The following is a 27,401-nucleotide window of genomic DNA, read 5'->3' as shown; positions in this document are numbered from 1 at the left end:
ATTCTAATAACTCCAAACCACATTCTCTAATATTCTTCAGTAAGGCTGATGAGCAGAATCTAAACCTACAAGAATATATTAACAGTGAGAGCTAGGACCTATGAAGCTACATCAAAGCTATGTAGAATACCTATGAAGTATCATCAAAGAACTCTTTGAGACATATCCTGTATTGGCTGTATTGGCTCACTGGAGCTGCCCTCTGCAAAGGGGCTTCAGTGCCAGCAGTGACAGCCTCAGGTGGTGGCAGTGTACCCTGGGTGGGGCACTGTGCTTCCTGAATGATCAGACAAGAGGAAACTTATCCCTGTCACTGGAGTTTTTCAACACATGACTGAACAGAGCAATAATCAATCTCACCTAGGCTCCCTTTCCCACAAGGGGTTGGACCAAGTGATCTTTCAAGGCCTTTCCAGCCAGGGCTGTTCTAGGATTCTGAGCCAGTGGCACTAGCCCAGGCAGCTTGCTGTACAAGTGGCACCAGCTGAGAAGGAAAGGTAAAGCAGGATAACAGTGCCCTACATAAGGTTTGCTTGCCGGTAAGTGTATTTTCTCAACATCCAAGAGGTTGAACTGAGCAAAGGAGCACTCTTAAACATATACAGCAGTTGAAGTAAAGCAACAGACAATAACATGAGCAAACTTTTGCGGGGTGGTGTGATTCACTATTACTAAGTTAAATTAACTTCCCTTCAACTGCTTGTCAAAAGGGACAAAATCACTGAAGGGAACTTTTATTGCCAAGAAATGGTTCCACAACTGCACAAGGGAGATGCCCACATGACACACTAAATGAAATATTCTCTCTTTCTGCTTTGCCTTGAGAAAAGCTTACACTATTGTGTAAGCAGCAGCTATTCAGGCCATTTTTCCACTACTTTTTTTTCTGACAATATCTTTGCCCAGTAAGATTTGGCTGCTGCTTACCCTGGCCTTCCTTTTGTCAAAAACCCATCATCACAACCTCATTCTCTTTCCACACTCTGTCCTTCTCTTACATTTCTCTTCTTATTCCCCCTTAAACACCAAAACAAGCCATGTCACTTAAGTGATGTGCCATTTATGACTTCAGCATTCACTCTACCAACAAGTCACAACAAGAATCACCACAAATACCAAAACCAGCACATAGGCAGGTTTTGAAAAAAATGCATCAGGATTAGCATGGGTCTGCAAATCACTGCAGCTCTACCAAAGCACCTGTTAGTGGGAGCCTCCTAATTCTTGTCTTACAGTACAACAACGTAAAACCAGGCAAGTAATTGATGCTATGAAATCAGGCTCCCACTTCTTAACACACGCACACAACTTCAAGTTATCACCACTCCATGACCAGAACGTTGCAATGGAGGGATACAGGCTCTTTAGGGAAGACAGGCCACAAGACATGGAGAAGGAGTCGCTTTTTAGGTCTCACTAAAGGAAAGGCTGAGAGCTGGGCCTGTTCAGCCTAGAGAAGGCCGGGGAGTGAGGGTGGTGCCATCTTTTCAATCTATTAAAAAAACTGAAGAGAGAATGTAAAGACGACCGACTCCGGCTCTCTCCAAAGGTGTAAGCACAGAAATACGTTAGAAGTGAAAAACCAAGAGGATCAATACCACAAGTGGCAAAACGCACGAAATCAAGTGGGTGTCACTCAGAGATTCCAGACCGCGTCCTGCCACTGTCGGTGCCGCAGCCCAGCTCCCCTCCGCACCGAAGGGGCTCACCCCACGGCGTCCCCTCCTCCGGCTGCCGCGGCCAGGGCAGCCTTCGGGAGCGCACAGACCCCGCGCAGCACCCAGCGCCAAGCCTGGGCAGCTGGGGGTGCTGAGCAGCCCCGGGGCAAGGCTGGGCCGGGCCGGTCACCCCACCTGCGCCAGCAGCGCCTCCCGCTCCCGCTGCCGCCGGCTCCGCTCGCCCTCCGGCCCGGACGCCATCCGCACAGCCCGCCGGAAGCCGCGCAGCGCCCGTACGGCAGCACCGCCGCGACACTGTCGTGAATAGCGGCCCCGGCAATGGCGGGGCGGGGTGGCTGTGGCACCTCCCGACGGGGCTGCGGGACACGGCAGGATGGCGGGGACAGCGGGGACAGGCGGCCACGGGGCACAGCGGGGACCTCCCGGGACCGGGTTCTGGTGCCGGGCCCCTCAGCCCCTCTGCTCTCGCCGGCGTCCGTCGCGACGCGCTCGGCTCATGACAGGGTTATGGAATCATAGAGTATCCTGAGTTGTGTAGGATCATCGAGTCCAACTTCCGCGTAAGAGCACCCCCAAGAATCACACCATGTGCTTGAGGGCAGCGTCTAAATGCTTCTTGAACTCTGCCAGGCTGGTGCAGTGACCACTTCCCTGGGGAGCCTGTTCCAGTGCCCAAACACCCTCTGGGTGAAGAACCTTTTCCTAATGCCCAACCTAAACCTCCCCTGACACAACTTCAGGCTGTTCCTAGGGGTCCTGTCACTGCTCACCACAGAGATCAGTGCTTGCCCCTCTTCCCCTCACAAGGAAGCTGCAGACTGCATTGAGGTCTCCCCTCAGTCTCCTCCAGGCTGAACTGATCAAGTGACCTCAGCCATTCCTCACAGAGCTTCTCCAGTCCCTTCACCATCTTCATTGCCCTCCTTTGGGCACTCTCTAACAGCTTTGTGTCTGTCTTAAATTTTAGCACTCAGAACTGCCCCCAGCACTGAGGTGAGGCCTCCCCAGCCCAGAGCAGAGCAGGACAATCCCCTCCCTTGCCCGGCTGTGATGCTGTGCCTGATGCCCCCCAGGACAGGGTTGGCCCTCCTGGCTGCCAGGGCACTGCTGCCTCATGTTCAACCTTCTGCCAGCCAGGACCCCCAGGTCCCTTTGTGCAGCGCTGCTCTCCTGCATCTCATCCCCCAGTCTGTCCATATATCCAGGGTTGCTCCATCCCACACACCCAGGTGGGTTCCTCACACCTTGCTCAGAGCTAACCAGCCTCACAAGTGGAGGTCACAGCAAATGCCATGTCATGGCCCAGCAGCTTACTGGAGCCCTGTGCTGCTTGACCAACAGGACCACACAGTCCTGCAATGGGCATTAAGAAAACGTACCTGCCCAACCATCCAAAAGATTCTCCAGCACTCACACTCACACCACCTGAGCTGTCCCTGGCAGCTACACACCCCATAGTCAGACAAGGTTTCCATACCACCTCAACCTCAGGTTTCCTGTAGCAAAATCTCAGATGTCTCAGTCCTTAAAATCATTTAATCATGGTACCACAACAAAATAACAGTTTGAGCTGGGTGCCTTCAAGGAGTGACCCCAAACCTCAGTGCTCTTATACCCTCAGAAGCACAGTCCAAGCAGAGTCATGTCTGGAACCCTTGGCTCCTTCCATGTCCCTGAGTGTCTGGGCACCTGGCTGGCACCACATGTCTCTGTGCCCTTTGCCAGTTTCACGATCTCTTGCCTCAGGCTGAGGCTTCTTTCTAGTGCTCAGCCTGCAGCTGCACACAGAGCCCTAAATGTAATCCTCAGCAATGGGATACTGACATCCAGGCTCATCCCTACAACCAGGCTGAATTCCCTTACACAGGCTCTGGCCTGCTTGTCTGGACCAGCATTAATGAGAGCAAACAAGGGAACATGGCCCAAGATGCTCACAGGTTCCAGTGCCATGCAGTGCCCAGTGCTCCCCATTGCCGTGAACACCTCCAGGTGATCTTCCAGACACTTTCTAGCCCGTTAGCAGCCAGTTCAGTTCATCCATGCTAGACTGTGACCTCTGCAATGTCAGGGTGCCAGCTGCTCAGAATGTACCTGGGTGAGCAGAGGGAAATTCAAAAATAAGTGTGTTCAAGCACTTGAAAGTTGCAGTTGGCCAAGAGTACTTGACAGGGCTTCTATGCCTCTGGTGAAGCAAATGTTCATCTGGGACCTAATTTCTTTGGGATGAGATCAGGGCATTAGTAATGTGCCTGACACCAAAAGTGTCCACAGCAGCCAAGAAATAGAGTTCTTTAGGCCAGGGTCTGAGTGAAGAGCTTGGGTAATTTGTTAGCAATTTGCATGGGACAGTATGCTTTCAAAGTGATAACAGTAATTTAATTATCATCTCCATGGTGGTATTAAATGTGTAAATTGAATTTGCATATTTGTTCAATTTATGCTGACAGTTAACAGCATCGCAAGAAAAACCTGTTGTAGATCACCACTAGGTGTAGAATGGTAACTGATAGACTTTCATAGGCACCATTTGGAAAAGCAGCATGTGAACCTCTTCAGGGAGCCATTTACAGGGCAAACAGATGGATACAGAAGATGTTCCAGCAGGATTGACTAATGCTACTTTCAGTCCTTGGCTATATGGAACAAAGTACACTGCTTGAGAGAGGAGAAGCAAGAAAAGAGCATGTTTACCCCATTAAGAAAAGCCTGTTCTCTGATTGTGATGTGCTCTTCTCACCAAAAAATCGGTTTCTTTCCATCCCAGTGCTACCACTTGTTCCAGGCAGCCAGCAGAGTATCTCAAGCGGGTGCTCTCTAACTCACTCAGCACACAGCCAGGCATATGGGCTTAATAGATTTGTATTAAATCTAAACAGAAAATTGATAGTCCGTGAGCTGAGCCAACTATTTGTGACTGAATCAGTTTAGGAAGCATTTGAAAATGAGAACAGCAAGTCTGGAACCTGTGGCATAGCGTGAATAGTGACAGATGTGGACAATTTGGGAGTGAGAACAGGGAATGTATTTTCTACAGCAGAAAGTTAAAGATGAAGAAGAGGATTCAAAGCACGAGGTGAGCTCTTGCAGTGTTAGGTGCTATTCTTAATATCTGTAACCCTCCATGTCATGTCATTAAATTAAATTAAATTTGAATTTAAAACCATTTTCTAATATTCCTGGTTTTAGGAAAGAAATTATGATGTCTCATACACTCTAGAATCTCAAAAACTGAAGAACAGTAAAACCTAGAAAGTTATTTCTGAGAGCTGCCTTTAATTTTGAAGTCAGCCATTGGGGAAATGGTGACATAATTTAGTTTCATTTCCTCTTCTTGTTCAAAAAAAGTATTTTCTTAAAGGAATCAGGTAAATATTAAAGTTCAGCCTTATTTCTTTCAAGATATTAGTATGTCTGAGATCTCCTCACATACTCAGAAATCTTCAGTGAGCCTAGAGAGCTACTTCTTGGTATATCACTTTTAATGGTTGGCTGGGCACCTCTGTTCAGTTGTCTCATTCTCTGTGCCAAAATTAAACAGGCTAATAAAACAGTAATGCCTTGGAGATACTGATTTTTGATGAACCCCTTCAGGGAGGAACTGACCTTTCCTAGAGAAGTATTATTTTTCATTTAATGGCCCATTTTACAATTTCTCTGAAAGAAACTGGTGACTCTTCAACTGATCTGTGTTACAAACCTTCATGCTTCTTTCACTTCTTGCCTTCAACTCTCAGCTTGATGTTTTATTTTTATTTCAAAAAGGTTAAAAAAAAAATCTTCTCCACTCAGTGTGATCCTGTGCAGTTTTCTTTAAACAAGAGGCAAGGTTTCACTAAGGGAAAAGAGGTTCTTTTTTCCTGAGAATACAAAATCTTTTTCCACCATTATTCTGGAGAGAATTTCTTACCTCAACAACACAATATGAAGTTCCCATACTAAAGAAAAACAATATCCAGTAAGATGCTGGTAAGAGGACAGAAAGGGGACACACCCCAGTCAAAATGTACTTAGTTTCAGTTAATTCTTATTCTGTTCATTTTTAACACCACCTCGTTTTCAGTTGCCATTTGAACTATCGAGCACTCCTTTACATTCATTTCTGAGGGATTACTTAGACTCAGATGGGAATTTTCATTGTCTTGTCTCAGAAATGAAAATGTCATTCCTTGGAGAAATTGCAGCAGAAAAAAACCCAGACAAACAAAGAATGATGCAATTACAGGGAAAAGCGTGCTTCTTTCATAGAAATTTCATTATGTTTACTCAGGAGAAAATTAAAGCAACTGTGTCTAAATTCAGTGCCATAAAATGATGGAACACCTCACCCAAAAATCAATGCAGCAGCAATGCCTGTGTTATTAGTTGCTCTTGCCTGAATTGTGCTGTGAGTGCCTCAATTGTGCAGTGAGCACCTGAAGTGAAAAACCAGACGATTTTCTACTGTCCATCAAGAAGAATGCTCCTGGCAGCAACAAAAGAGCCCCAGTGACATTGAGGCTCCTGACAGCCTCGCTTGGAAAGGAGAGCTCAGCTTGCAATGAGAACAAATGAGGAGGCTGTGGTGGATCGAACAATGATTCACTCATTGTTCCATATTCAACAGCAAATTGCGAGTTGTCTGCCCCTGAGCAATAGTTATTTTGTTAATTTCCTCAGCTTCTTAGGAAAGAGATGATAATTTCAGCCGTAGTTCAGCACACCAGGGGGATGAGGTTTAGAAACATCCATTTATTTTCCCTCTCCTCACCCAAGTTTCATGACTGTAATGAAGTGAATCCTTCATCTGGGAAATTCTCTAGTGACAACTTGGCAGTTCTGGGCTGGTGGTTGGACTTGATGGTCTTAGATTATAGGTCTTGTCCAACCTAAATGATTCTATTATTCTACTAATAAATGTTTTGCGAGGTAGCTGTTACACATGTGAAATAGCTCATCCAGTTAATTTATTGGGAAGCTTTTACATGCTTTATTTGTTTGGCTTTATTTCTTTTGAGAAGTTGAAAACATTTTTATCAGACAGGAAACTCACAGCAGGGGTAACACTTGTCCTGTCCATGATTTGCTGACACCGGTAACACACCTTTGGGGGAGAAATGACTACATCTTCTGGTGCCTGCTCATCTTGGAGAGCTCCAGAGCTGCACATGTCAGGAAGCTTCAGATCAGCTACTTCGAAAGTGAGACACAAATACTGACTCAAGATCACCTGGCTGGGGCAAGGGATTAAAGCCCTGGTGCTTTCATTTGTCAGTCCCTATCATCAGAGCAGTGTAATAGTAACTAAAATACTCTTAGACAGAGTTTCAATGCAGTGCAATGGGTTGGTTTGGGTTTTAAGTGAGATTAAAGCATATTTTTGGTTCCTAAAGGCAGGCCAGCTCCAGAGGCCATGTTCTAGCATAGTCCCACACAGTTGTATCAGCCCATTTGTTGCAAGAGCAGCAATACCTTAAACTGATATTGGAGACACTGTAGAGAGTAACCACAGCCTTTGCCTGGTTCTAAGACCTTGGGGCTGTCCTTATCCTTTTCTCCTGCAGTGCTGTAGCTCAGTTCAATGCACGCTCACACGGGCAGCACACAGCAAACTGAAGGGAGCTCCATTCCAGCTGGAGTGTAGACATGGAGTATTGCAGGAGAGTCTCCTCCTTTTCACTGCAATACAGAGAATAAAAAAGTTGGGAGCATGTCTTTTTCTTACAAAAAGGTGAACACTCATGGGAAAAAAACTGTTGAGGACCAGTGAGGTTTTGCTCCATGGAAAGGGCTCCAAGGCACTACAGCACTGTGACAATAATTGCACAGAGAATTTGACTGCCACAGAGAGTGTTCATAAATGTCTCTTTCAGCAGCAACTTGAACAATTTACTCCTCTCAAATTTTCACCCCACAATTCCTGGAATTGCTTTTCATTTTCCTTTGTGTTATACTACTGTGTTTAGAGGAAAGGGCAATTTCATATCCAATTCTTGTCTTAGCCCTTGACCCAGAAATAGCTGTAAATACTGAGTAATATGCCTGACATCCCAAGTCACTGTCTTTGTCACCGTTCTTGACAGGAAACCCTCTGACAGCTGTGACACTACCAGCTTGTCTTGCCACTCACCTCATTTTGAAGCACAAAGGCCCTCCAGGCCCCTGTTGATGCTAACACACAAGCTACACTAAGCAAGCATATCTTCAAGCATATGCCACCATGCTGGATACCACTGAGCTGGAAAAGAGACCATAAGTGGGAGGTCACTGGATTTCTTTTAGTGTGCTTTTTGGGCTCTTTTGTCCTAGAAGTTTTAGAATGGGAGTCCCATAGTCAAGTTCCATTTAATATTTCCCCATGATTTCAAGCCCTCACCCTGCCTCTTCTCAGAAGCATTTTGGGGAGCTGCAGGCACAGGCAAGATAAAAACACATCCCTGCAGTGTGTCTTGCCAAGAGGGTGGATTCAGCAAGGGATTGGTCACACAGGAATAACGTCCTATTATGAAGTCTTTATACCTTGTAAAGCCAAGTGCTTTTTATACAGGGAAGATGGGAAAGAAGTGATTTATGACCCTATGTTTCCTCCTGCCTGTTCTCCCAGAAGACTACTTGACATGTCAGTCTGAAAAAGTGGATTGACTCAATTGAGAGGATTATCTGGAAAGAACAAAGGTGAGGCAAGAACTCTGGCCATCCTAACAAACCTCCTGCCAGGGATCTTGGAGTGATAAATCTAGCTGTGGCCTGCAAGCGGGTTCCATGTCTTTCAGGTTTTGTAAAAGAAATGAGAGAATGAGAACAGCACCAGATTGCACAATTGTGTTTATTTTATTTGCAAGATATCAACAGAAAGAGATTAATCTCAGTGATTCCTCTAATTCAAAGCATGCAGATAAACTACATCTCCACAATCAGCATTTCTTCATTAAAAGGAATTGGTGCAAATGGTTTTTACTCAAGAACACCTTCTAATTTACATCAGCTGTCACATACAGCCTGATACCAAAGAAAGCCTGAGACTCAAGAAGAATTCACAATAAATAAACATTTTTTTAATTTTTTTTTAGTGTATTCTCAATACTCAAGTGTTGGGCCAGAGGAAATATATCCTCTCATTGTGGTAGGTTGGTGAGAGGCACTGATGAATTCTAAATAAAACACCCTCTGAACCTTCCTCAGAATATGGGATGAAGAGTGAGGAAAGTGAGATGCAAAGTGAGTACAGGCAGCAGAAATCATTACAATGGCAATTAAAAAAAAATAAAATAGGAAGCATTCCTCAAAGAAACCAAGTTCTCTTGAAGGGCATAACCCCTTAACAGAAGGGTCATGTGGAAACTGCTAGGGACTGGTTCTTATGATAAATTAAAACCAGCATCAGGCTAATTACCAGATGGGCTACTTACTAAAGGGCTTTATGTCAGAATTTCCCAGCCTGAGATGCCTATAATAGGCCCAGAGATAAATAAACTGAGGAGAGGATTTGAATGGGAAATATAAAGTATTGGTATTTTCAAGGACTCACAAGCATGTCATTACTTATGAGTCAAGGAGTTATTTCTGTATTGGCAAATTAGGAAATGTAATGTGAGTGAGAATTCAGGGGCCATGAACCAGAGAGGAAATAAGTACATAAAGAAAGGTGAAAAGATGGATGGCACATACAAACAAGTCCTCAGAAAGGGATGCTGTGCACAAAAAATTGATTTACACAGGAAGAAAGGGAAAAAACCAGCAGATTTGTGTTAATAGAGACGACAGGAGAATGTGTAAAGATTACGTACTGTGCAAATCACTTCTGGAAACTAAGCAAGAGGCAAATAAAATAAAAAAAAAAAAAGAATGAACAACCTCTTCTCTGTTTCTTATCCTTGCCATGTTTAACTAGAAGAATAAGGCAGTGTGAAAAGCTGGGGAGCTTTGAAATTGGAAGTGGAGGCAGGATTTTCCTTCTAATAGCAGGAACGTGGGATTCACTGTAATTGTTCTAACAGAGCTTCAGATATTGCCCAATTGTAACTTGAATTTTTGCCAGAGAGCTGCAGCATATTGTAAAGGACTCTGCTCCCTGAGATGGGTGCTTTAGCAGTTTCCTAGTTGCAATTTTATGCTTTGAATTCATCCAAGTGTATGAGGAGCCTAACATTAAGGACTGTGTCTGAGCAGCTGAATGTGATGAGAAACGTGGTGCTTCGTCTTCTGCTCTGCACAAGGCATCAAAGATGAACTATCTGAGGAGACAGGATGACTCAGCAACACAGTATCAACTACTATTGTTAGTAATTTCTAAACTCTCTCTAGGCCTTGGAATCACAGTTTCAGTTTTGATCTAGAGTCTAAATAAGACATCACATGAAGAAGCACAAAATCATTTATAAAAATATATATTTCACATTAATTTATTCTACTGTCTTGTGCTTTGGTTCAATAGTTTTCCTCTTAATTAAATTTCAGTAGGAATATAAGACAAAGACACAGCTAATATAGATATATAGTTGCTTGTCATGATCAAAGATTGGTTTTCTTTTTAGTTTTTTTCATATAAAGGGCATTAATTTCTTAACAAAAGTAAGTTTGTCATCATGTTCAAGTAATAACACAGAGCATTGCTGCATTGCAGGGAGAAAATTAATTACTGATATTGCACTGACATATCTCTCCACCTTATTTGCTTTTGAATTGGAAATTTCCTGCCACTGCTTTATCTGTAAAATCAAAGGAAAAAGTACTACTGTCATTGGGTTGCTGTTTTGTAATGGTAAAGCATAAGCATAACCTGCTTAGGTTATGACCTAGGTTATAATCTGCTTAGGGTAGAGAAGAGTTTCATGTCAGAACCCTCTCTCCATGACCCTGATCCAATTCAAACAAGAATACCTTTAAAATAGCTTAAAATACTGGTAGCTTCTGAGAATTTTACAGTATTTGCACACCAGTGGTGGCTTGCTCAAGTGAAAATATGACAAGAATACTGTACACAATTATGTCATCCAGATGAAAACAATCCAGGGTCTTGCTGTTGACCTTAGTTGTAGACTTCAACACCAGGTTTTTTTACAGTTCAGTGAGGTAGCTTGGCTGAGAAATTTGTGGATGAGAACACCATCAGGTACAGGAACAATCTGTCTGCATTCAACAAGCATCTCCAGAGCAAATGTCTGTTGAGGAGGCAGGTGAGAGAAAGAAAATTCAACAAGCATCTCCAGAGCAAATGTCTGTGAAGGAGGCAGGTGAGAGAAAGAAAATGCTTCATTTGCAGCCATTTGAGGTGGCAGGCATGGTCTTTCAGACAGTTTAGACAAAGCAATGCAATTCTGATTCTGCCCCAAGAGGGCATATACTAGTTAAGGCAGAGCAAGTTATTTTCATTATAAATTAGGGTCCAAATGCTGATGTTGTCAGTATAACCATTTCATATAAAGCACATTAACACACCCAAAACAGATTTGAAATAATGAATGAAATGTCTTTTCCTCTTTTCTCCACAATAAATTATAGAAAATCATAGTGACACACAGCAAGTGATAACGACAAAAAAAATCCTTAATTGTGGCAGCAAGGAGAATACACAAAACAGAGCACACTGGAGCCAGTGGCTATGAATCTTCTTTGGTATTCCTAGCCAAATCTTTGTAATTTTTACTTTGCAAGTGCAAAGTGTTTCTGTGATGTTTACAGGTGTAACAGAACTGGAATTCTGAAATTAATTTTTTTTTTAAATTCTGGTAAACATGAAAATTTTGGAATGTATGGAAAATGTTATCACTCTAAATCTCTCATAATTTAAGTGTTTGGGAAAGCTCCCCATCCACCTAGTACTGTTAGGGGAATAGTCTGCAAAACTCAGAACATTTGCTGTATGCAGTGACAGCTGCATGACATTTATTTTTGGCACACTGTTCCCCAAACGTGCTCATTGATGTTCACTTTATACAGAGAATATCCGACACCCGTATTTGTACTTACATGAATTAGAAGTTTCATATTCATAATGCTTCTGTGAGAGGAAAAAGATTCCTAATCTTGGTATGAGAACAAGAAGGAGCTGCAGAAACACCGTGTGATGAAGTGACCCTAATCCCCATTCTCCATCTCTCTGTGTCACTGCAAGGAGGAGTTAGAGGATCAGAAATAAAATTAAGACTGGGAAGAAGGGTTGGGTGGGGGGAAGGTGTTTTTAAGATTTAGTTTTACTTTTTTTCTACTCTGGCCCATGATGGTAATTGGAGAGTGATCTTTCCCTGACGTTATCCCAATCCATGAGCCTTTCATTAAAGTCTATGGAGTTAACAGAAGTCCTCCATGTTTTGCAGGTTTCATTTTTTGCCTGCCCCGAAACAAGAAATCACCTTAGCATGTCCTTTGCTTTTAGGCCCAGGGATGCTCTGAAGCCCTTGTTTTGTCAGGGCAGGACAGTGCAACACATGGTACAGATCTGCTCAGTGCAGGGTCGGGACACCTGACGTGGGGGGGTGGCTTGGTGGTCTCTGGAATGGGAGGCTGGGAACAAGGGGGACAGTGACCCCCAACACACCCACTTCTGGTCACACCACCAGATGTTTGCCAGTGTGTGCCCAGAGCTAAACAGGGTCACATCTGGGCCAGAGTAGAAATTCCCACCTCCCTAGTCCTGGGTGCATTGAGGTGCTTGGATGATGACTGGGACATCCATAGGAGAGGCACTGGCATTCACAGCACAGGTCATAGTCACATGGAGCTTTGCTTTCCCTTTCTCCTCTAGACTGCAAATGAATAACCATTTAAGCACATTTGTATTTCAATAAGGCCAAAAAGGGAACATAATTACTATGAAAATCAGTGCACCAAGAATCCTGTAACATTTAAACCCAACTGTTGACCTTAAAGAGTTCCATCTCATTACCACTTCCAGGAGGTAAAAAGGGGCAAGTGAGTACTGCAGAGGACAGCTGTGGTGGCATGTAATTCTGTGTTGTACACCTCTGCAATACATTTTGTTAACATCTACTCTCCTCCCTTGTCATTTTCTCCACCACTTGACTCCTCTTTGAGCATCTGAAGACTCTGCCTTTAGCCAAAGAAATATTTAGTAACATTTCCAGGCCTCAGAGGATGTCAGAGTACTTTAAACTTTTCTACTGTCTTTGAAGAGATGGTGTGCTGTTGGGACCGTCCTCTGGCTCACAGCCCTCAGAAGTGCCAGGAGAAGCTCCTTTGGTAAGGAATTCTGTATTGCATGTTCAACCCAGAGTGCCTGTCCAAGCAGTGTTGCCCAAGCTGGTGTTCCCCATGCCAGAACCTCCTTCTAGAACCAGAACCCACTGGAACTCAGCACCATCGGGCTGCCTAGGACAGTTAGAGTGATGCTTTCTGCTCTGAGCAAGCATGAAATGGATCAAAAAAGTTGCTGTGACTCAGCTGAAAGGAATAGCTTGCAGGAAGACTGATGGCATCCAAAAGACTGACAATAAAATCTAACTCTTCTCTCAGACATCCCAGGTGCTTCACTGCAGACCTGGTGAGAGGGAGTCTGACCTATTCATACATATGGTAGTCAAAACATGATGTTAGTCAACCTGGAAGGCAAGAAATGCTAAATGTGACACCAAACACTGCCTAATGCTGCCTCTGCCAGGGAAACAAAGGGAAAGCAGGAAAGCTCTACAGGAGCCACAGGGCCTGCAAAAAACAGATCTGTGTTTCATAAAGTCCACATTAAATTATTCAGGCTTGATGCATTTGAGCCCCAGGTTAGAACACTGCTTAACCCTGTGTCAAAGACAGCAGTGAATTTGGAGGCAGCACCTCTGAGCTATCCTCAGTCAGAACAAGAGTACACTGAATAATTGAGCACAACTGCAGACCTGATTCCTAATTTGTCACACAAGGTCATGATATGGCAGCACTTCAGAAGGACATTCAAGCAGTAATTGTTCCTTACCAGAAAACCATATATTCTTAAAGAAAATGCAGCTACAGACAATGCACAAACCCAACAGCAGCTGCTCAGGCACCAGCAAACACAGGGCCATGCAGACACAGAGCTTCAGAGATGTGTCCTCCTGCTTTGTTCTACATGAATGCAATCCACATAATCAGAAATAATAGGGAGCCCAGTTTAGTGAGTTAAGTCACTGCACAGACACCCAGCAGAGGCTGTCCCTGCCCTTTCTCACCAGTGACACCCCGACTTTGTGTAGCACTGCACCCTGGAGCTGTTCACGCTAGCTCTGGTCACACAGTCCAGCCAGGAAAGGGGTGAGTTCCAGCACCCAAACGCTGCATCCCACTACTGAAGCCAGCTCAGCCTTGATGCAAGACATGTTTCCAGCTATGTGATATTAATTGTGTGCAAATCAGCCCCTGAACATGCCCAAGAGGGCTCACTGCTAGACATGCTTCCTTTGTTGTCCAAAGGAAAGAAATCAGTTATGACAAGGCTGCTGCTACACGGACAGCATGTGTAGTTGAGGAATGAGAATGTCTTTCCCAAGGGCTCTTTGGAAGACAAAGACAGCAAGCAGACAGCAAGCAGAGCACAGGCCAGGTAAATTGTGGTGGCAGCAAGCTCCGCTGTTACTGCTCTCGTTCCCCTCGGATTTTCTCCATTACAAGATGGGAGCCTAGGAGAAATGGTGACTGTGAGCAGGCTGCCAGCACAGCAGCCTTTAACCTGCACATGGGAGGCAGGCAGGAGTAGGCCAAGCTGTCCTCAAGACCCCCACAATTTACGGGCACCTCAGTTTATATGCCATTATTTACAGCAGCACAACCTGCCAATACCATAGATCTTGCTACAACTACAGGTGATCAATCCATATAACAGGTAACGACAGCATAGCTTAGGAGCACTCATTTCCAGAGGCACCAATAGCCATTCACCCTGCAAAAGTCAGCCCATTATTTTAGATCCAGAAATGCATTCCAGGTATCACACTCCTTTGGTAGCACAAGAGTTGTATCAAATAAATTGCACTAGTCCTTGTAGGCCACAGCCAAACAGCTGGCTGCGTAAGCCAGACCAGCATCAGTTCCCCTCTACTCCAGTCCTTCGCTCTTCTGAAGTGCATTAAATAAAACTTGCTCCCCTGCTAACATTAAGGGATTGAAAGTGCCCAGCAGAAAATCTGCATCAATATTGCCTTCACTTTAATGTTTTTCCCTTTTTTCCCCCTGGGGGATTCTCAGGGTCCCCCACCCCCACAAGTCCTGGCGCTACAGAGACACACACTCGTAGGAATGCAGGTGTGTAGCAGAGCTGGTCTGGCTGTTCCAGCTGGGCTGGAACTCACACCATACAGGAGCTTTCACACAACACTACAGTGAAGAGCTACAGGAATTTGGGGATGGAAGGCATGAATTGTGGGTATTTGATAGTTAAGGATGAGAAAAACATCTGTGGTATCCGCACTAACTTTCCAGTTCCCTTTGAGGAAATCATTATTACCACAACAAAGAGACTAAATTCCAAACTGAAAGAGATCTGTCACCCCTCATGGACACCAAACTAGGCAAGACCAAACCAGAGGCAACAATCTGACTATTCAGCTTAACTGCTTCATATGCCATTCACTCCCTCCTCCCTGATCCACAATTTTGCACAACATGCAGCTCTGCCTTTTCTGCCCAGAGCTCCATTCCAATTAGCTGTGGACTGCAGGGAAAGCACTGCAGCTACATCAATATTAAATGGTGTAAGAGAAGGGAGAACCAGGCCCTTTGTCTTCAAAAGCTTAACACTGGCCTTAGTGATTTGCATGGGCACTATTTTCCCACTTAATCCTCTTCACTGTAATTCAGAGAAGTAAAGCAAACACTGCAGAGGTAGTAGCTGAGTTTGGCCTTTATTCTGTTAACATATGCACACAGTGCTAGCCACTGTTATTAACTCAATATACAATCTTTATTCTGTTATTTTAAAGAGGAAAGAGCTACAGTCTGCATTAAAATACCTTTCAAAAATACCTTTCACTATAAAAAACAAAGAAAATACTATCTACACATAGTAGAAGAAGCATCACAGGCTACAATTTCTCTAGAATCACACACCAGTTTCCTTGATCATAGTAACTCTTCTGCACCTTCACACAATCCAGGGATCTGCACACGGCTTCCAGTTCCCCTTCAGAGAACACATGGTAATAGCGGTGGAAAACAGGGCTGAGTTCTTGCGATTCCTTGGAGCCACCTGAAACCAACTCTGTATTAACACTTCCCTCCTTTTTAGTACCACCTTTCAGGTGCCAGGGAACCAGCAAATCTTGAGAGTGAAAGCAGGTTCTGTTAGTGTGAACAGGCAGTCTGAAGTCTGTTACTGGCTTGGCACCACAGCTTTCATCCTTCAAGTCATTAAGGTGCTGGTCAGACCATGCTGAGTCTTGGCTGCTGTTGTCAGGCGCTTGACCACTAAGTGGTCTCTGGGCTGTTCCAGTATTCATTTCCTTGCTTTTGTTTTTACTACCATTCTTATCCTTAAGGTATTTAGACTTCTGGTTTTTGTATTCTTGTTCCATTGCCCAGACATAAATGAGTGCTGTTCCACCAGGTCTTAGAAGCCGAGCTAATTCCCGGATAGCAGCCAGTCTCCGCTCCTAGAAAGGAAAAGCAAAAGCGTGAAGCTAGTACATAAACAAGAAGTCAGGAAAATGGAATGGCAGCAATCTCTCCTTACCCAAGATACAATAAAACTTGAAGGTGTTTTCCCCCACTATTTATTTTCATTCATAGTACAGCCCATCAGTGTGTACAAGCCAAGACACTTTCCTAAACACAGTTTCTTCATTGAGACATCCTTCATATGTCAAGCACTGGAATAGACTGTCCAGGGCAGTAGTGGATTCACCATCCCTCGAGGTATTTAAAGGACCTGTAGATGTGGCACTCAGGGACATTGTTTAGTGGTGAACTTGGCAGTGCTGGGTTAACAGAGAGACTTAATGATCTTAAAGGTCTTTTCCAGCCTCAATGATTCTACTATTCTCCTTCCATTTAAAAACAGTTTTGTGCTGAGTAGGACTTCTTGGACATATCAGCCTCCCTGGAAAAGGCAGACACCTTTTCAAGAAGGTGATTCAGTATTTACAATCCCAGATCAAATCTACCACACCTGATGATGCACAGGCTAAGTTTGCCATTGAAGGGCTCAGACTTAGAGTTTAAACACAGGTCCTCTGATGGCATAAAGTGAAGATATGTCAGCCTTCTCTAAAACCAAACTCCTTCTACTTTTTTTACTGGATTTGGAAACATTCACTGCATTTCTGGTATGGAAAAATCTGTGGGGCCCCTCTAAGATGATCTAGAAACTTGTTACCATGGCACAGTTTCTGCCAGGAGAACCTTGCTCAGCCCAGAGATACAGCAAACTGGTGAGTAGTCTCCCTTTTTCTTGGAGATGGACAACCAATGCACAGATTAAAAAACCCAAAATCACAAGATCTGCCCAAGAGTTTAAGATCTGAGCCGGGAAACAATATATTTCTTGACTCCCAAATCAGCAGCTCCTTCTCCAGTGTCATTAATTACAAGCACACAAAAATGAAACCTAAACATAGGACCAAAGCTTCAGGGGACCAAGGGCATCTGAGAAGCAGAAGGAGAATCTGAAGAGAAAGTCTAAGAAGCAGCAGTAGCACAACAGCTTAACTCTGCTCTGACAACTGCTTACACCAAATGCAAACCTTGGATTTCTTTCCATTTTGTTTTCGCTTGTATTGTAGTATTAGCAGCTCTGCACAGCAATCCAGCAGTACAGTGGAGCAGAGAGAGAGCTGACTTACTGCTGTTGAGAAGTGGTGGATTACAGCAATAGAGATGCAGGCGTCACAAGAGCCACTGCGGATTGGCACTGACAGGGCATCACAGGCAAATGCCTGGAAATGTTTTTCTCCACAAATATCCACCAGGTTTTTGCTGCGATCACAGCCAACCTAGAAGAGAAAATGTTTCATTAAGCTTTTCATGAGAGGATAATTACAAGACTGGAATATGACTTTCATTTGATGCTTACAGTAATAGAGTCATCACAATCTCCTACTGAGGGAACACAGTTTAAAATTAAAACAAGTGTGAGAAAATAGCCTTAAGAAGAGTATATAGTTCCCAGGTATAGACAAAAAGAAAACAAGCCTGATGCTGACTTAAAACAAAGATAAAAGACCGGATATTAGACAGCTCATTATAGCACCCTGATTTTAAACCAGCTTAAGACAGACCATGTTTCAACCTAACTTTTCTTCAAAATTTTTTCAAGGTGTCTTGAAATGAGCAAAATGAGAGGTGACCTAACCTGAGTATTTTCTTTTCATTTCAACTGCCATTTGTAACTTGACAACATTTGAAGTACCCAAACACTGAACTCACAAAAGCTGATCTACAAGTGTCAACAATTATCCAGTGACTTTGGTGGCATCACTAAAGTAAGGCATACAGCTTCACTCATCACCCAGGTTTTGTCATTTCGGTGTGAGGAAGTGCTCAGATGCTTTTCTCTTACCCCTCAGTATCACAATCCACAAAAAATTTAGGCTCAACATAATTTTCCAAGGATGTGGACAGTTCAGTGAAGTGAACTCTATGACATTTTCAGAATATCTCATAAAACATTAATATTTTTCCCCTTTTAAACCCAGTGGTCAGCCTGCTACACCTGCCCAGTCCACATCAAAGGCAGTAAAACAAAACCTACCATCTTTGAAAAATCATCATCTAGTAGTGTTTTTTACATGCTTGCATAAAAACAATAAATCTAAATTGACCAAGACACCTTCTGAAAGAAATAGTGAGGCATGCACCACCCTGCTACCAGGTTGTATATCAAACCTGGCATGTAGGAGAACAATAAATTTATTTGTTTCCAATGACCAGCAACAAGTAAATAGCAGAGAACAGGTTCAGAATCCTAAATAATTACTGTTGACAGTGTTTATTGAATTTGACATGGAAAGAATGCTAAACCGTCTCTGATGCAAGAAGAATAGCAAATAACTGGCCCTGCTTAATCAACTGAGAAGAGACAACGGTACCACTAAAATTAAAACTCTCTTTTGCAAAGATTAATGAAAATATATTTATTTTCCAATATATTTTTTCATTTTAGCTGTTTAAATCCTTTTTATCTTTCAGCCTACCACCACAGTTTTGAAGAAAACCAGAATTCTGTTCCTGTCTTATTTCCTGAAAGCTCACCAGTGAGCTGTCTTCTGCTCAGGTCCCTGACTTTTGATCGAAAGTAAATGAAACAGCTGTGAAAATGCCAACCTGACAATACAGGATAATCCTCCACAAAAACTATGAATATGTACATGTTATCCTGCCAATTAGCAAGAAACAGACCTGAAAAGATCAATCCCCCTAACTTGGTTAATTGCTTTCTTCACATTCATTCCTTGGTCTCTCACATTTACTAAAGCACTGAGTGAATTGTGTTGTTTATGAATAAAAAAAGGAAACACTTGTTTACTTGAATGCAAACAAATCCCCATCATTTTACACTGGCAGCCAACTGAAGTGTCTTTAAATTACTCTGACAACCTGCATGTTAGTGATTGCACACCTCATTACCAGTATCTTTAACTACTTCTGCAATTGAGACATTGGCTTGCAGTACTTAATAACAGAACTCAAAGGACCAAATTCACTGCTGGCAGAAGGAGGAAGAAGAACACTTGCAGCTTCCACTGACGGTATGCTTTCCCAGAAAGAATTATTTTGGCCCTCCACATCTAGAGTGAAGATGGGCTGGATAATGGAACACAATCCCCTGTTCCCAGAATGACCTTGGAAAAGACTACAACATACATTTATGAAATCCAGTGAACTGGGAATGAGAACAAAGGCATGAGTGCCAGATTGCAAAGTCCTCATTTGCATCTGAATTATATCAAATATTATGAAGTCAGGTTTACCTGTATTGACATACTTTCTAAAGCAAATGTACATCCAAAGCAAAAAGACAGTTTCACAGTGAAAATGGAGATCTTGAAACAGAACACTTCAAACACACAGCTGCTCTAAAATAGGTATATTACGCTAAAACTTATTGTGGTTTTAAATGTAAACATGACAATAGGTGCTATGCATATATGCATAAATGGTGAACACAGGGAGTCACCACAGATGCCTGGTGCTGAAGCTAGGCAACTTTAGCATCCTTACTAGAATTATCGCTAGGTGATATTTCAAAATAATTATAATCACCACATTCCTGCATTTTCTAACTTGCAAGAGACATACATTCATTGAAAACCAAAATACATTCATTTCAGTCACTTAGAAAACAATAAGATAGCAAAAAGCAGGTAAGTTTAATGGTGTAACAGCAGCTTACAGCTGGAAAATTAGCCTATCTGTGGTTTTTATGAGTACAGAAAACATTTACAGTAAGGGGCAGAGATCCCAAACTCAACTTCTCCCAATTCCGTTACTAACTGATTTTTAAATTCTAAAGCATGCAGAAGAAGTTTTGATGTGATGAAAGGACTGTTTTAATTGAGAACATGTTTCTCTCTCTGTAATTAAATATATAATCAAAACATTTAAAACAAATCTCAAAATATAGCTGAAAAGCTTTCATTTTTGCCAGTTCATATCTCTATTTTTGCTGCTCAGGACAGGATATTTATTGTCTTTGCTGGCATCTCTTCTAGAAGAGTGGAGAAAGGCAGATAAATACTTTTAGTCTGGTGTCTAAACCCAAAAGAATCTAGTACATTTCTTGGTGAGTCAAGCTGCATGTGTATGTTTTTAGGCTTTCTATTTCTTATTATCTATGATTCTTCTCAACCATTTCTTATACCTTAGCTTTCCGAATAAAATTCCTTGCTCAGACTCCACAATTTCTCATATATATCTCAAATAGCATGGCTGATAGTTCACTTGCGCCTACCCCAGCAAGTCCACCTCTCAGCAAGTTGCTCCACACTTTTCCCATAAAGGAGGCTGGCTTCTCAGGCTTCTCAGATTTTGCTCCAGACATCCTTTCCCACATCCCTGCCTTTTTGGAAAGTACCTCCACCCGTCTCTTCACCACCTTTTGTGATGTAAACAATGGCTCACAGGAGCTCAAGAGTGGCCACTGACAGGTACTGCGACTGAAATCCACTTGGATTTCAGGCACTGATTTTCAGTGTATAAGGATAAATATTAACTGCATCCAGCTCTTACTTTAAGACAGGAAATCTGTATTAGTATGGAGGCCTGTAACTCTAACTAGAACCCCAACAAACACAAAACTCAGGAAAGGGGCAAAGGTATGTCATCATTCTGGCATACCACACTGGATAATGCAAACCTTTAGACAATCAACGTCTCAAAAAAAAATTTAAAAAAAGGCCAAGATAAAAGAGGAGAAGGGAGGGAGAAACAAATATAGCACCTGTGACTTGTCAGTTTGCAGCAGCTCTATACTGACTTCCTGGAAATGGATAACATAGGCAGTTATTCTGCTCCTTCATGTTCCCATGCACCTTCACTTCCACCTTTACACCAAGGAGTAGCTAAAGCAGATTTTATAAAATCTATTTAATGCAGTGGTTTGGTATAGATAATTAGGGGGCAAAAGACACTAATAAATAGCTTGCTTTGTAATAATGCTGCAAATCTACAAAAGATAAACCCTCTTGCACACTGAAAAAAAGATAGGTAAAGACAGATTGAGGTTACCCACAACTATGTGTTTTCTTTCTACATTATCTCATTATAACTAACTCAGCCTGGTAGACTTAGTTCATTTAAGTATCTGGGAACCTGATTTATTCAGCACATTACGAAGTGATGAACAAAACCACATCTAATTCTGAAATCCAACCACTGAATGGAATTATGTCGCTCTCCAGAGAAATGCCTCAGCTATAACTAACAGCATGAGAAGCTCAAGAAACCAAATTACATTCCAGCAAACAATTCATCCAAGTCAGGCTTTCGGCATTCCTTTCATGCAGTGTTTTGGTTTGCATTACATATAGTCAGAGTATCTGTGAAAGCAAAGTGCTATGCCTAGGACCTGGAGTTCATTTCTCAGTGACAAAGAAAGAGGACCAAGTTGAGCAATTCAGCTTTCATTCTAGTTTTGTGCTGCTCTTGCCCAGTTCCTTCTGAGCTCTCTTTGCAGATCTCTCACCCATTTAATGACTCCTACTCACTAGGAATAAGAGAGAGAAAAGGGCAGGAAAGGTTCATCTGTCTCACCCTTCAGTTGCTAAGACAGGGTGAACTCATTCCAGGTGTACCTTTACTAATTGGTTTTGTCCCTCCTATTTTACCCATTACTAAAAAGTCCTTGGGAGGGGAATCTATTCCCAATCCATACAAACCCAGTGCAACTAAAACCCACCCAAATTTAAGCAACCATACCACAGTAAACATTCACTCTCTCTCCTCCCCACACACCGGGGAAAAATCAAAATTTTATATAATTCTAGTAGATCACAGTTTGGGACAGTAATGCAGAAAACAGAGGTGCAAATCTCAGAGCAAAAGCGGGTCTTACAAAGAATTGTGAAATATAAACTGTGCTACCAGTTACCCCTGAATGACACACACAAGAGGAATACAGAAGTCTGTATTAAAGCAAATCATTTTGACTCCTCTGTTGCCACATTTTTTTTTGCTATCATCAGCACTCTGCCAAGTAGAGTAATTTCTTTATACAAAAAGAAAATGTATCTATCCTATGGCAGTTTCAGTTATTTGCCACTGAATTTCCCACCAATTTATCAGTTCAATTAAAAATGTAAACCACAAATTTGAAAGATGTCAATGACTTTTCATTCATGCTGTAGCTCTGTGAGGATTCTGAACATTCCTGCAGAGACTTATACATCACCACACCTACCTGAACGCTGGGAACAAGGAGACAAAGCAGAAGTGCATAGAAGTTAATGAGATCATTGCAATAACATCAATAAAACCCTTGTGGTAATCGGGGGAATGGCTAAGGCTGAAACACATTCTTCCATAAAAAGAAAAGCTCTGCTTACAGGTATGAATATTAAATTCATAATGATATGAAAATTAAATTCTAAATAAAATTTGTTAAAATACTTCCCCCAAATGAGATTGGGTGGTGAGAGAATTGTGAAAAACAACACTAAAACAGTGTCTCTTTCTTGCATTCATTTAAACAGTAACAAGGTGGGCAAGGTAGAAAATGTGATCTGAAACTCTGTTAAATTCAACCTTTCTCCAGCCTTTATGCTAGCTGCATCAGACGTGGATTCCATTTCCTTAATCTGAATTTGTTTGCCATGGAATTGCTGCTCTCTCACTGTGTCAGAATAATGCAGCCATGACAGCACTGCTGAGTACAGATGGACTCGTGCATTTTGTTGTCACACAGGATACCCAAGTAGCTGAGGCCACATGTAATCATCCAGAGAAACTGAAGCACAGTGGAGACATTTTCAGACAGTACCTGAAGATTAAAACCATCAAGACCTTGATGTACCTTACCAGTCATCTACCATTAGCATTGTTATTTAAAGCATAAAAGTGCACAGCGACCTGTAAAGCATATTGCTTGCCTTCAGGAAATGCTTGCCTCAGGTTTTCAGTACTTCTGAGTCAAAACACCCCAAGCTACAGAGCTGTGCCAACAGTGCTTTACCCAATCCCTACACAACTCCTAATTTCACAGCACTGCTTTAGTGCTACTTTCCCAACAGGACGTGGGTTAAGGGCTCCATTACACTGGAGAGAAAAAAGAGACGTAGAATTTACTAAGTTTATGCCTGGATTTTATGCCTCCAACTAAAGAGGAATAAATGAGGGAGAAAAGTGATGTCCTGCATCTAGAGAGCACTCCCTTTAGCCCAAGAATGCACCTAATACATAAAACATTCTGTAATTCCTCACCCTCAGTTCCATGACTAAACCATGGCAGATGGAATTATCAGCACTTCTACCTTGTCAAATGTTTAAAAACACCTGTAAACACAATATACACAGGGTTTTCTTTAACCACACTTTGGCTGCTACAGAAAAATAAATCTGGTAGAAAAAAGGAGTCAAATCCATCCTCCTGAGGCTCTGTGTTGACTTGTAGATGAAAACAACCAAATGCAAAGTCTAGAGTCTATCTCCATCTAAGAACCACTAGTCATCATCAGTGGAAAATAAAATGTCAAGGGAGGCCAACTGAATGAAGCAATTCCCAGATTTTGTTTTTCAACTGTTTCAACTGCTTCTTTAATAGTTTCCTCCCTTTCACTGTTATTTTTCATGTTTTTTATTTCTCCTGCAGATACCTATGAAATTAGGTAACCCCTAAAGCAACAGAGGAGAGGAGCTGGCTTTCCTTTGACTGCCAGCCAATGTAAGATCATTCCTTTCCTTAGTTGGTTAACTGTGGACTCCAGAAAACAGGCTGGTGCTGGAAATTTCTGAACACAGGATCTTGCATTAATTTCACTTTGAAAGTCTACCACAAACTTCCACAACTGCAATTTACCATATCCATTCTAGGACCAGCTGACCTTCATGATACCCTGATAAATGTTTCTCCTCTCTAGTTAGGTTTGATTTTTCTTGTAGGAGTCAGGACTGAAAGACTAAAGCACTGAAATATACTGAAATTAATAATTAGGCAACAGTGGTCAGGCATGAAGATGCCTACTTATTAATTGGTTGATGTTGATCAAGCCTATAACAACAATAAGGAAGATAATTTTACTAACACAAACAGCATTATAAATAACAACTTATCATTTTTAGCTGAATTTAAGTAACAGAACAGAAACTCCTGAAACAGACAAACAACTCCAAGTTTTATTATCAATAATTAATGCTTTGCCCTACACAGAAGTTTTCAAGTCTGATGCATTTCAGAGTGTTTCACAGGACAAACAGGTGAAAGAATCAGACAATCCTGGAACAGGAGAGAGCAGATACCATAACACACACTTCTCTAAGATTTCTTTTGACTCTTTTATTTCCCAAAAAAAGGTCTTTTAAAATTTGCAATGAAAGCTATCTCTTGGTTCATATTTCATCTATATATATATACACTATCTATCTATATGTATATATATACACACACACACATACACTTCATCTCTCCCTGATAAAAAGGGAGAGAAGTAAAAAACCAGATCAAGTACAGACTGTGTGAAAGTGAAAAGAGAGAAAATGAGCAGGAATTACATCAAAACTGTCTAAAAGTGAAGAAAAGGGAGTGAAAGGCCAGAAATCTGTACTAAAATTGAGATCTCCCTGTGAATTTTATGTTGCCATATTTACTGAGCCTGTGCACCGGGCCAGAGGTGGGACAGACAAACATGATAACATTCACAAACGAGATGTGTCACCAGGCCACTGGGAACTGAAGAGGTCATGAAAAATAGTGTTTCCCATGGAGATTTCACCCACCCACCAAACAAATGAAAATTTTGTTGCAAGCTTTCTAATTGCCTAACCATTTAATAAATTTATTCAACAACAATGACAAAAAAGGCTAAACCATTCATTACTATTTTCCAATCTGCTTCACCCATTACTATTTTTCTTAATGTATTTTGAATTAAAAAGTAGAAGTGGCTTTGGAAAAAAGAAAAAGGTAATGCACGTAATGAATACACGTGGAAACTTAAGACAATTAGTAATTGATCTTGGATCAGGAAATAGCTTTCTGTTCTCAGCATTCTTCTAATGCCAACCTGAACCTCCAGCATGCTACAAGTGCACAACAGAATAAACACCAGAATCAGCAAAACCAAATGACAGTAGCTACTACTTACCATGTACAAATCCTCATTGATGCCAAGGTACTTCCCATTACCACAACCAATATCAGCCACTATTGAACCTGTTGGCAGGGACCTGAGAAACTCTACGATTCGGGGCCATGGGCTATGCCTGGTACTGCTGAAGTGTGTGGCAATCTCCTCATACACCTTGTGTACATATTCTTCTTCCAGCTTTGAGGCCTCCCTCTCATCCTGGGGAAATGAAGGTTGCGCTGGTCTCTGCTGTCCTTTCTGGCTGTCACAGACAGATGGGTAAACTAGATACAGCAACAGAAACAAAATATTATTTTTTTAAGCAATTCCTCATTGATTAAGCTTACTTAGTAAAATTAAATTAAAAGTGAAATATTAAAATGCAAAAAATGCTTCATTCCTCTTTTACCTTTTAAAAACTGAAATGCAGGTCAAACTACAGAAGTGTTTGATGACCTGAAAATAAGTAACCAGTCCACATGTACCAGAGGCTGTTTGTAGTGATCATTAATCTGCCATGTTAATGATGTTTATGTTCTCAAAACTGAGATAGTGCCCCCAATGCCAAAGAGCACATCATTACAATTCAGCCTCTGAAATTCTATTCTAAGGGCATAAATGGACTTCAGTTCCATGTAATTATAGAGCCACCTGTCTATTATTATCTCTACTGCCCCAAGGCACTTTGCATGGCTCTGTCACAGCAGATATGACTGCTTCTCCTTTGCTAATGTACCTACTTTCTCAAAATTACAGGCCCTCTCAAAAAAAACCAGCAAACAAACAATCAAAACTGAGGAAAAAACTTGAATAGTAGTTATTTCTATTTTGTTGCATTATTAAGCACTTTAAATGCCAATGAAACAAAAGACTCCAGATTACTTGCCTGGCTCTAGAGCAAGCCAAATGCCCTCCTGTATAGAGAAACTCCAGCAACCACATGAATGCAACCAATTCAATCCATACAGTATGCTATGAACCGTCCAGGAATAGCTATGATGACTGCCAAAGCTACCCAAAGGAATCTAATTATTTGTTCAAAACAAAAAAATCTACCTATTGGTGATAAATGACAATTTTGACTTGAAGGTTGCCTCAAGGCACTTACTGCAATTGCAAGGGCTTCTCCTCACTCTCCTGAATGTAAATGACGTCCTTGTTTCCCTTCGATTTAATGTTAAATCTCCAACATCAGCAGTGATTGTTCTAACTTTGTGCCCAAGTTCTGATGCTTGAATAACATCATATTTTCGGGGTGTGATTCTAAAATAAAGCAACACAAAATAAAGGAATAATTCATTTTGCATCAGAAAAAACCCAATCAGTCTTTGTAAGGAGGCAATCCTTACACTCTGAGAGAACTGTGATTACAGCATTCTATTTAACATACTTCTGAATCTCAGATTTCAAGTTATTCAATTTCAGAGAGAAAAGAGATGACACAAACTAATGACATGAATTAAAGTGTTGTTTAATTGCATGTAATTACATTTCCCTTCCCTCCCTCCATTTTCTTCCATGAAGTTTGTTTATTTGCCTAGTACTTTTTTATATATTTATTTTTAATATATTTATTTTTGTCCTGGTTTTGGCTGGGATAGAGTTACTTTTATTCTAAGCATCTGTGCTAACAGCAGCAGTGCTGTGATTTGGATTTAATACAAGAATAATGTTGGTAACACACTGATGTTGCAGTTGTTTCTCAGTAGTGCTTACCCTAAGTGAGGACTTCTCAGTTTCCCATGCTCTGCCAATGAGGAGGGCACAAGAAGCTGGGATGGCCAGGACAGCTGACCCAAACTGGCCAGAGGGATACTCCACACCACAGAGCATCCTGCCCAGTGTAGGAACTGGGGGAAGGGCTGGGCATCAGTCAGTGGGTGGTGAACAACTGCACTGTACATCACTTGTCTCTCTTTCTCTTGGGTTTTGCTCCTCTCTCACACTTCCTTTCATTACTATTATTATTTGAATTCCCAATGTCAGAAATAAAATGCTGCACACCCTCTTGCTTGGCACAGAGTGGTTTTAGTCTTGCAGTGCCAATAAT

The 27,401-nt window shown here is 41.9% G+C and overlaps 2 protein-coding genes and 1 long non-coding RNA gene across 12 annotated transcripts in view; 1 reads left to right on the top strand and 2 right to left on the bottom strand.

Annotated features, from left to right (window-relative positions):
- The window catches only part of CWF19L2 (CWF19 like cell cycle control factor 2), a 60,175-nt gene extending 58,135 nt beyond the window's left edge, over positions 1-2,040 (bottom strand). The window contains exon 1 of one of the 2 annotated variants that reach the window (XM_086881948.1): positions 1,854-2,040. In XM_086881948.1, the coding sequence (XP_086738074.1) occupies positions 1,854-1,919 (66 nt within the window). In that variant the 5' untranslated portion in view covers positions 1,920-2,040. The remainder of the gene's footprint in view (positions 1-1,853) is intronic. The other variant, XM_086881949.1, reaches the window with a different exon arrangement.
- LOC147654251 (uncharacterized) lies at positions 1,959-8,924 on the top strand. The gene is made up of 2 exons (XR_015284785.1): positions 1,959-4,752; positions 7,739-8,924. It is a non-coding gene; the product is annotated as an uncharacterized LOC147654251 (long non-coding RNA).
- Positions 8,925-15,462: 6,538 nt separating this feature from the next.
- The window catches only part of ALKBH8 (alkB homolog 8, tRNA methyltransferase), a 45,566-nt gene continuing 33,627 nt past the window's right edge, over positions 15,463-27,401 (bottom strand). For 5 of the 9 annotated variants that reach the window (XM_086881953.1, XM_086881952.1, XM_023920180.2 and 2 more), the window contains 4 exons: positions 26,460-26,614; positions 25,370-25,635; positions 17,417-17,566; positions 15,463-16,228 (listed from right to left, as the gene is read on the bottom strand). In XM_086881953.1, the coding sequence (XP_086738079.1) occupies positions 15,662-16,228; positions 17,417-17,566; positions 25,370-25,635; positions 26,460-26,614 (1,138 nt within the window). In that variant the 3' untranslated portion in view covers positions 15,463-15,661. The remainder of the gene's footprint in view (positions 16,229-17,416; positions 17,567-25,369; positions 25,636-26,459; positions 26,615-27,401) is intronic. The other 4 variants (XM_086881956.1, XM_086881954.1, XM_086881957.1 and 1 more) reach the window with 1 other exon arrangement.

This window comes from Cyanistes caeruleus, chromosome 3 (assembly GCF_971803275.1).
Source record: "Cyanistes caeruleus chromosome 3, bCyaCae1.hap1.1, whole genome shotgun sequence".
NCBI classification, from domain to species: domain Eukaryota; kingdom Metazoa; phylum Chordata; class Aves; order Passeriformes; family Paridae; genus Cyanistes; species Cyanistes caeruleus.
Note: the sequence above shows the minus strand (reverse complement) of the source record. Positions and strands in the feature narration are given on the sequence as shown.